General features: G+C 33.5%; 1 protein-coding gene and 1 non-coding gene across 2 annotated transcripts; both read left to right on the top strand.

The window, feature by feature from the left end:
* The first annotated feature begins 38 nt into the window (after nucleotides 1-38).
* On the top strand, nucleotides 39-9,875 carry LOC138333557 (large ribosomal subunit protein uL4A-like). Its single transcript, XM_069282010.1, has 9 exons — nucleotides 39-169; nucleotides 2,450-2,618; nucleotides 4,556-4,801; nucleotides 6,015-6,139; nucleotides 6,611-6,740; nucleotides 8,222-8,345; nucleotides 8,688-8,771; nucleotides 9,330-9,360; nucleotides 9,648-9,875. Exons 1-9 carry the CDS (start codon nucleotides 167-169, stop codon nucleotides 9,774-9,776), a joined length of 1,041 nt encoding a protein of 346 aa, XP_069138111.1. The 5' UTR covers nucleotides 39-166; the 3' UTR covers nucleotides 9,777-9,875.
* On the top strand, nucleotides 6,836-6,909 carry LOC138334082 (small nucleolar RNA SNORD18). The gene has a single exon (XR_011210071.1). It is a non-coding gene; the product is annotated as a small nucleolar RNA SNORD18 (small nucleolar RNA).

Here is a 9,875-nt window from a genome sequence, read left to right as displayed (position 1 = left end):
TCATCATATATTACAAAACTAATAACATATTATATATATTTTTAAGAAATGGTTAATAATGACAATAAGTGAGGAATATACCAATGATATATTATTGCGACATGTAATTCGGTCTTTTTCCGCCAAGTAGCCACGAGAAGTGCACGTTCTATCTCGCACAGCGAAAATGGTATATATTTTCTACATGATTTAAGATATTTGCTGATCTTGTTACCAATTTTTTATCGAATGCAATCGTTCGTTGTAACATTCCGTTACTTATTATTTGAAAATAAAAAGGAATAAACATAAAAATTACTTTAATCAAGTAGCCTACATAGCACGTGGGCCGTTTTGTCCACGAGCCGCTCTAGTCCGCTTAATCCCTATTGAGATTCCTCCTCTAGACTCTTTTATATTCGGACGTCTGATAGATGTCTCTCGTCGGAGACATCTAGGGGCAATCCGAATATAAAAGAGTCTAGAGGAGGAATCTCAATAGGGATTATAGTCCGCTAAACCTGCCTATATTATTAGGCTTTTTTTTTTTAAATTTGCCTAATATATAGTCAGCTCGCGGTACCTCTTACAAATGTGAAATCGTAGGCCAAATTTGGCCTACGCTACGTCAGCGGTATATTTCTAATATATCGTCCATGCAATGCCGGGAAAACATATGTACTCCACTGCCCCCATGTTACATCCCATTTATGAAATTAAACAACTCCGCACAATGAAATACTTCCGAGACCCTTCTATTTCACTCATTTGTAATGGCCGCCGTATACAAATTTAGTAGAGAAAACGGCAGCCAATCAACTTCGCTTCCGGTTTTATTTTTAAAAAACCACGGAGTCGGTTTTAAGCGGAAGCATTTTCATTTTCAAAAATGCTGATTACCGTCTGTTTTGTATAGCGATAAATATCGCTATAATAGCAATATATTTACATGTGTCAACCTGTTCTCTACTGGGCTGTGATCAGTTACCGTGATTTTTTCGATGTTTTTTAAAAGATTTTGTCAAAACAAACACATAGAAACCATTTATTTTCACTGCTAACTGCTGTAATATGGTACAGTTGACCAGTAACTGTGATTTTAAAAATATAAAGGAAATGCGCTTTTAAAAACCTGCAAATTGCACCAAAATTTAGTATGTGACTAGCATCTATTTTACATCTGTTAGTGAAATAATATAATCGTAATGCATGGTAATTCTGGGATCCTGTGCAGGGGTTTCATTATCTTTCAGGAGGAGCAGTACAATTGCAATTTCAAGCAGTACTTTTTTATACCATCTGTATGCTACATAATGTAGTTTAGCCCATATCAGGAGGTTTAACTGGCCTGATATTGAAACCCCTGCTGTGACAGACCGAAACATCACGGGGGGGGGGGGGGGGGGACTGTCTAAAGATGCGTTCGAGCAGATCTAAAAATAGGTGTTAAGGAAATCACTAAAAGCGGGATTCTGCTCTGGACAGGAGTAAAATAGGAAACTTGAAACTTTACCTTCAAACTTGAAAGGTGTAGACAACCTAAAACTTACAGAAATTCAATAAATAGTATATATAAACCAATTTTCTTTGAAAAGATGTAAACATTAGATGAACGTAATATTATGTATCAGGTAAAAATTATCTTTAATATGATCCTGTCCATCCATGCCCGATTGGTAACTTGCCATATACCCATATATAATTTCAGGATTAATATGTATGCAAGTCCAATTTCAAGCTATACCCTGCTGTTTGATTTCAAAAAGATTTGTTAGCAATATCTGCTTCAAATGAAAAAAAAATAATTTTTTCACCTTGATTCACCTTCACCTGATATTTGCCTTCAGTTTAACATCATTTTGCTAAAGCCCAAAATGTGAAACTGTTCATGATATGGGATATAAATTTTGCAGTCTATTCTGTTTCGGTATTATTTAGGCAAAAAAAAAATATTTTTCAGGTACCCCTATCTACCCTAGTTTTTACCTCCGACCCTACCTATTTTATCACACTTTTTCAAAACAAAAATGTAGTGTGTGAAGTTTTCAATTTAGATTTTTACGCTTGCTTTAAGTTTATCCAGATAAAGTTCAATTATGGTAATGAGAAATAAAAGACTTCTAGCCAGTGTAAAGCCTGAAATACAAATTACTTTGTAATGTAGTAATAAAGCAACTGAACTCCTCCCCCACCTCTCCTTAAAAAAAAAAAAAATTCCCGACCGACCTACCCTATGTTTTTCAGTCATGTAACCTGAAATATGCATATAATTTTTTTTGGCCTTAGCCTGTTTTTTAACATGCGAAATCTTTCATATTGTCGGGTGCATTATGATATTGGAACTCAACATGTGGACTGAATCATGCAAACCAAAAACTGTGTCATATCATCATAGTTCATTGTTGCAGCACTATCCTGAAATTCAAGAAATGGGATTATTCAATAATGTAGATATTTATGTTTATTTTAGGCCGCTAGACCATTGATCAGCGTTTATGACAACAAGGGCGAGGGCACTGGTGTCAATGTTACCCTGCCAGCTGTCTTCAGAGCCCCAATCAGGCCAGACATTGTCACATTTGTGCACTCTCAGATGAGGAAGAACTCGAGGCAACCATACGCTGTGAACAAATATGCTGGCAAGTATCAACAAGCAACGCATGTTTCCATCAGAGAGATAGGATCACATCTTATATTTACTGACTGAATTGTATCAAGTAAAATTTACTCAACTAATTCAAACTATTAATGATGTTAATCTTGTAAATAAATCAAACCAAACTCTTTCAACTTTTCCTTTCACTCATAAACTAGTTTGACTTTATACCACATATTAAATATTATTTGACATGGCACATCAGGTCTGTTATGGCAGCTCATATAGTTGTCATGCTTCGATGAAGATGCCAGATTAAGACACAAGTCATAACTCCTCATGCATTTTAAACAGTAGTGCATGGGTTTTAAATCTTGTGGACAATCATTCTTACTCCTTCAAATTTCATTTGAATAAAAAGTAACTTCAGCTCCTAAGCAAATCTTTCAAATTTAGTAAAGCATGTCAAAATACATAAATATATGGGATTTTAGTGAGAGATACAACAATGTAAGAAAGTTAAAATAGTGAAAAGTAATGAAAGAAAATATTGAGGTATACGACATGAGTTTGTGTAAGGTATACGACATGAGTTTGTGTGAAATTACTTTCTTTTTTTTTTCTGATTTAACTTTAAAGAACTTGGAAGAGAGAGAATGGCAAATATATTATGTAACATTCATAAACGCTGATAACAATCGATAACTACCTACAAGATGATCATTTGCTAAATTTGAAAAAATTAAATATTTGTTGTAAATGGGACATGTTGTAAATTTAAACACTTAAACATTGACTATATATACACACACACAAAAATATTTGGAATATTTGAATTGAAGAGAAAAACATCTTGTACAAAATTATAATAAAGGTTTGGCACATCATGGCTGTTATGGCTTCTTCCAATAGTTGTCATGCTGATAGTTGAAGATGCCAGATAAATATGCAAGTCATAACTCCTCATGCATTTTAAACTGTAGTGCATGGGTTTTAAATCTTGTGGACAACCTTTCTTTCTTTCAAAATTCTGATTTATCTAAGTCATTTATTCAAATGTAGTAAAGCATGCCAAACACAAATACATGATTTTATTGAAAAATTTAAGAAAGTGAGAAAGGAATCATCTACCTTTGTACCATAGTTTTCTTTTTACCATTTAACTCAGTGATTTATGGGACTCGCCTAGATGAGTCCTGGACTCATGATTTTCCTGTGGGACTCACCAAAATTTTGAGAATCCTTTATATTTCTTTGTATTGGGACTCCTAAAAATTTGAAAATTAATGTTCTGGTCGACTCGCCTTAAAAAATCCTACATCAATTGCTGTAACTAAAGAAAGAGAGGTAGACATATTAAAAACATTGATGTGATAACTTTTAACATATTTGACCTGTTCAGGTGTAATTTTTAAAACGTGTGCATGGATAATAGCTATGTTTACTTAAGTTTATTCAGAATTTTTGGAAATATATGAAAAAGAAAAATATCCTGACCATTTTGGCACATCATGGCTGTTATGGCTCCTTTGTTATAGTTGCCATGCTTAGTTGAAGATGCCAGATTAACATACAAGTCATAACTCCTCATGCATTTGACACTGTAGTGTATGGGTTTTAAATCTTGTAGACAGGTACTTCTCAAATGCAAAACATTTCAATATAGAATTATACCAAGAAATAGTTAGGTTTAGCTAAAATAGACTACATAGAATTTTTGGTCGAAGTTGAAGTTGATATGACTGTGATTTTTTTTTTTTTAGATACATTTGGGGCCGAATAAAGGCCCCTTCCCCCAGAGAAATTTTGCTGTACATTCCCAATTTTATGTAGATATTTTCCCAAATAAAGAAAAACTCTCTAAAATATACATGTTTCAAGAAAGATGCAATATATTGTTTTCCCAATACAAAAGGTATAGGCCCCAGGAATTATTGAGTAAGAAAATCACTGTATGATGATTGACATTTACTTTTACAGGTCACCAAACATCTGCCGAGTCGTGGGGAACTGGACGTGCCGTGGCTCGTATTCCCCGTGTACGTGGCGGTGGTACCCACAGGTCTGGCCAGGGAGCCTTTGGTAACATGTGTCGTGGAGGACGTATGTTTGCCCCTACAAAGACCTGGCGTAGGTGGCACCGTAGGATCAACATCAACCAGAGGCGTTACGCTCTGTGTTCAGCCATCGCTGCCACTGGCATCCCAGCCCTGGTGATGTCCAAAGGTACATAGTATATATACTCATGTCCGCCATAGAGAGGATAACAAAATATATTGATATATTTAAGCATTGAAGTCACTATTTTTAAATTTCATCGGGGTATGAAAGAAATTTTGTTTGCAAACTGTGTGAATCCGCATAAATGCTTATGATTAATTTTGCAGACAACTTATATAAACTAAAATACGTTTACACGTACGATTCCATTGAATTTTTCAAGGGATTATTTTTGCTATATCAATACGCAAGGTAAAGTTTCTATGATGATGTCACGGTAACCTCAGATTTTCACGCGATTCCGGGAATTTTTTTTCATCATGGAATGCAAAAAAAAAAAAAAAAAAAAAAAAGAATAGGCCAATCAGAAAGCCAGAAACAAAGAAAAATTAATTATAAATCAATGAAATAAGGATTTAAACCTTCTGTTTTCTGAACCTAGGTCAATATTATAAGACTCTTTCATATGTGGATATGAAGGATAGGGATATTCTACCCTCGGGATCACAAAATGTTGCAAAACCCTCGGCAAGCCTCGGGGTTTACTACATTTTGTGACCGTCGGGTAGAATATCCCTATCCTTCATATCCACTTATGAAAGAGTATTTTTCTTTCATACCTCGACGTTTTATTGCAATTTTACAACTATATTATACCGCCATTTTAAAATAACTTCGAAGAAATTCACTACTGAAAGTCAATTTTCCATACATGAAAAATAACGTGATATTTTCAACACAAATTTCGTTGTTTGCATCTTTTATAGTAAAACCAGTCAAGTTTGTGAAAAAAATGTTAAAATTTTACCGAAAAAATGGTAATTTTGTTGACGTCATGAGGCTTTATTGCATGGGTAGCCATGCAATACAGCCTCAGGCGACATGAGTGTATTGCCCTAGATCAGCCAGTATTACACCCGTAGGTATGAAAGAAAAAGAAATATACAGTAGAACCTTATTAAGTCAAAATATGATGTTTTACAATCAAATCTTTCACCATGTAATGTTTCATTATCTGAATTGAGTTTGTTTAACGTAAATGAAATATATTGAAATGAAGATTTTGTGAGTGATGAGCTGCCTTTGGTCCGTGTTTTTGACTAAACTGTGATATTGTACAGGGCATACTGACACAAATATTGTAAGTAATGATCACTGATATTTGTTTACAACATCTACTATTTAATATTTATAACGTTTCAGTGTTGCCATTTTACAGGTCACAGGATTGAGGAAACACAAGAAGTGCCGTTGGTGGTCAGCGACAAAGTCCAGGAGTTTAAAAAAACAAAGGAGGCAGTTAGTCTGCTGAAGACTCTCAAAGCATGGAGTGACATCCAAAAGGTAATCAGATCTATATTTCATGTCTTGAAGTAATGCCCTGTCCTGAAATTCTCAATTATATCATAATTCAAGTTTTAGGGATTAATAACTCGCACCAAAATGACATTTCTGTGTTGTATTTATGTTCGAAAACAAGGGAAACAAATTTGATGTTCATCGATATGAGAAATACAACAATGAATATAACTTGATCAATTGCAAAAATTCCAATGTAAGCTGATAAATAAAACTTCTCTCTGACATCCATCAAGACAGCCGAACACCTCTATTTGTACAAACGGTAATTATTATAAAGATTTCATAGAAATGATTTTTGATTTTACTTTTAATTTATTTTGGCCTTTTATTTCGGATTATTAATATACTAGCTTTATTCCGTTTTTACCTCATTATGGTTAGAAGAATATTTTGTGACATTAAAATTAATTTCAGGTGTTTGGGTTGATATTTGATTTGTGTATTGATTTGTAGGTATACAACTCAAAACGCTTCAGAGCAGGAAAGGGTAAAATGAGAAACAGGCGCCGTATTATGAGGAGGGGTCCTCTTGTTATTTACAGAGAAGATAATGGCATATCTAGGGCCTTCAGAAATATTCCAGGTAACAAATAATCTATTGTGTATTTCTTAGTAGATTCTGAATAATAATAATAATTAGGAGATAAAAAGGAGTTTGAAATGTTGAATATTGGTGCTTATTAATGATGAGCTGCCTTTGGTCCGTGTTTTTGAGATCACACTGTGATATTTGACAAGGCATGTCTGATGAAAACACCAATACAAATGAGATTTGATATACTAAATCTGATTTTATCAGTTGTTCATTCACATCCATTTGAAATTAATGTGATCATGCTACACCTGGAAATTTATACATTTTCTTTCCACTTGGATTGAAATATTAAAAAAACAATCCAGCAAGTCAGGCATCAGAATTTTGTTGAGAATTGGGCCAATTTCCTACAAAGGACTTGGCCAAACCAACTGATGATATAAAATAATTTGTACCATTGACTTAGAGATTTTGTCACTTGCATAGGTTTCACTATAATGGCGTCATCTGCAAAGTTTCTTAAAAATTTCATTTGGCTGATCAAGCTCAACTTCAATCATGAATATATAAATCTTGGGGCTGGTATTTGATTACTTTTGAGATACAAAGGTCAAGGTCACTGTTGCTATAAATAGACTTTATTTTCGTGTTAACACAGGTGACATATTTTTAGTTGCAATACTTGTTGAAATTTAAAACGGGGGAAAATAACATGAGAAAAATGAAATTTTGGAAGTTGCTGCTAAATAATGAGCTGCCTTTGGTCCGTGTTTTTGAGATCACACTGTGATATTTGACAAGGCATGTCTGATCAAATTGAAAGTTGAATTGATAGTGATACATATGAATGTTTTTGACATTTTCTATTTGTTGAATTTCACTTGGATTGACAATATTTTCCAGTACACCATCTGAATTGGTTGAGATGTTGCTTCATTTTAATATTTGTAGTGTTTTATTGTCTCTTTGACAAATTTAGTATGATTATCCTGACCACAACCTGACTGATGATATATAATTAAATATTTGTTTTATGGACTTTTGACTTAAAGATTTTGTGACACTTACATGGGTTACGTTATGTTGGCAGTGGTTGCATTGTCTGCTAAGTTTCTGTATGATTTCATTTCTAGGCCAGGGTCACTGTTTCTATGTAATAACATAAAAAATATCAAAGAAACTCAATTGGGTGCAGTAGATTGTGCGTTCAAGGCCCGGATAGAGCACAAGTCAATAAATTGTCATGCTTTGTTAAATTGTGTTTCTTTGATATTTTATGTAATAACATAGGCGACACATCTTTTTTCGTTGAAATTCTTGTTTGAAACTGGGGGGGGGGGGGGGGGGGGATATGATAACAAAAGCAAAATATTGTTGCTGAATGATGAGCTGCCTTTGGTCCGTGTTTTTGAGTTCGTTCAATGATAATAGACAAGGCATGTCTGAAGCTAATAATAATATAGAACTACAATTTTATGCCGACTGTGGTCAGTTGTTTGTGATTTATTTGTGAATGTTTTCTTTTCCAGGTATTACCCTCATAAATGTTTCACGTTTGAATCTTTTGAAAATCGCACCTGGTGGTCATGTTGGACGTTTCTGTATTTGGACCGAAAGTGCATTCAGACAATTGGATGATTTATACAAATTTAAGTAAGTGGTTTTGCAAATCAATTTCTTTCTTGATCTGACAGAGTATTTTTACTTTTAATTTGTTTTAAAACAGTATGACCTGCACGATCATGCTCTTGTCATTCGGACCCCTATGTATTCTGGTTTAATTAATGGTGTTTTAAACCTGTAATTCATAACCTTACTATACCGCTTAAATAACCTAATAGAAGAGATATATAATGATCTTGGGACCAGGTTCAGACAAGTTATACTTTACTTGTATTTACATTTTGTCAATGTCACAGATATAAAATTGTCTAACTATTGATTGAATAATTGTGCCTGCTTGAATTTCACGCAACCTGCATTTTTCTATTTCAGGATACCTGACCAGAAAATGACCAATACTGATCTTGGTAAACTATTGACATCAGATGCTATCCAGTGTGCTATAAGAGCTCCAAAGTAAGTCACCATCGCTGATCAACTAAAGTGTTTTACTATACAGTAAAATAAGTTTATAACAAAAACACTTACAATTAATTCACGGTTATAACATAGTTATTTCCATTCCCAGTCAAGGTTCCTATTATATGCTTGTAATACATGTATGTGTACAAGCAATTTTGCTTATAGCAAAGTAATTTTGAAGGTCCCCAGAGGTTTGTCATAAATGTCATGTTGGTTTAAGGGTAAAGAAGACTAAAAGAATGGATAATGGTATAATGTTTATGATTTCAGTTACACTTAAATTGTCTGGAAGTGTAATCAACCTGGTATAAACTGGTTAATTTAAAAGTTAACAAACATACATATTTTAAATATACTTGCTTTTCAAAATGCTAAATGGGGAGACGAATTTGCATTACCATGAAAACAAATTATTTTGTTACAAACAAATATCTATTATAGTGAATTATGTGGAACAAACAAATATCTATTTAGTGAATTATGTGGAAGCAAACAATTCAAAACCAAAAGTATTTAAAAAAATTTAACAAGTTTTTGTTTTATTCTTTACAGACGTCAAATGAAGAGGATTACCAGAAATAGAGTAAGTTTTGCCTTTAAATATATTGATTCTACTATCTTGACCTTTTTGTCAAAAATTGTTTTACAGCAATGTTTCATTATTACAGCAAGTTTACATCCTGATTAATATTGCGTCTGAATAATGATTCCAACATGTTTTATTTAAATAATGATTCCAACATGTTTTGATCAGTTGATTTATTTGATGAAGTTATTCTCATTTTGACTGATTTCTGTTCACTTTAACATTTTTGTTTTCCTGTTTAAAATTTTGTCTCAAAAACTTATATTTTTGTCTCTCTGTTGCAGATGAAGCCAAGGAAATTTTTACCTGATAATATTCCTAAGAGTAAAAAGGCCAAGGCAGCTGCCAAGGCTAAACCTAAAGCTGCTCCTGCCAAGGGTAAACCAGCTGCCAAGGGCAAGGGAAAGAAGTAAAAAAAAAATCCTATTTATAAAATGAACAGTTGGACTTAAATATGTGAGCCTATTGGCAGACTGACAACTGTTCTCTACCAAATAAAACTCCAGACGTTA

Source organism: Argopecten irradians, chromosome 10, assembly GCF_041381155.1.
Source record: "Argopecten irradians isolate NY chromosome 10, Ai_NY, whole genome shotgun sequence".
NCBI lineage: Eukaryota > Metazoa > Mollusca > Bivalvia > Pectinida > Pectinidae > Argopecten > Argopecten irradians.
The sequence above is the reverse complement of the archived record's forward strand: the minus strand, read 5'-3'. Positions and strand labels throughout refer to the sequence as shown.

Coding starts and splice junctions, on each gene's coding strand:
- LOC138333557 (XM_069282010.1), top strand. Junction 2,619..4,555: donor CGCTGTGAACAAATATGCTG/GCAAGTATCAAC, acceptor TTACTTTTACAG/GTCACCAAACATCTGCCGAG. Junction 6,741..8,221: donor GGCCTTCAGAAATATTCCAG/GTAACAAATAAT, acceptor TTTCTTTTCCAG/GTATTACCCTCATAAATGTT.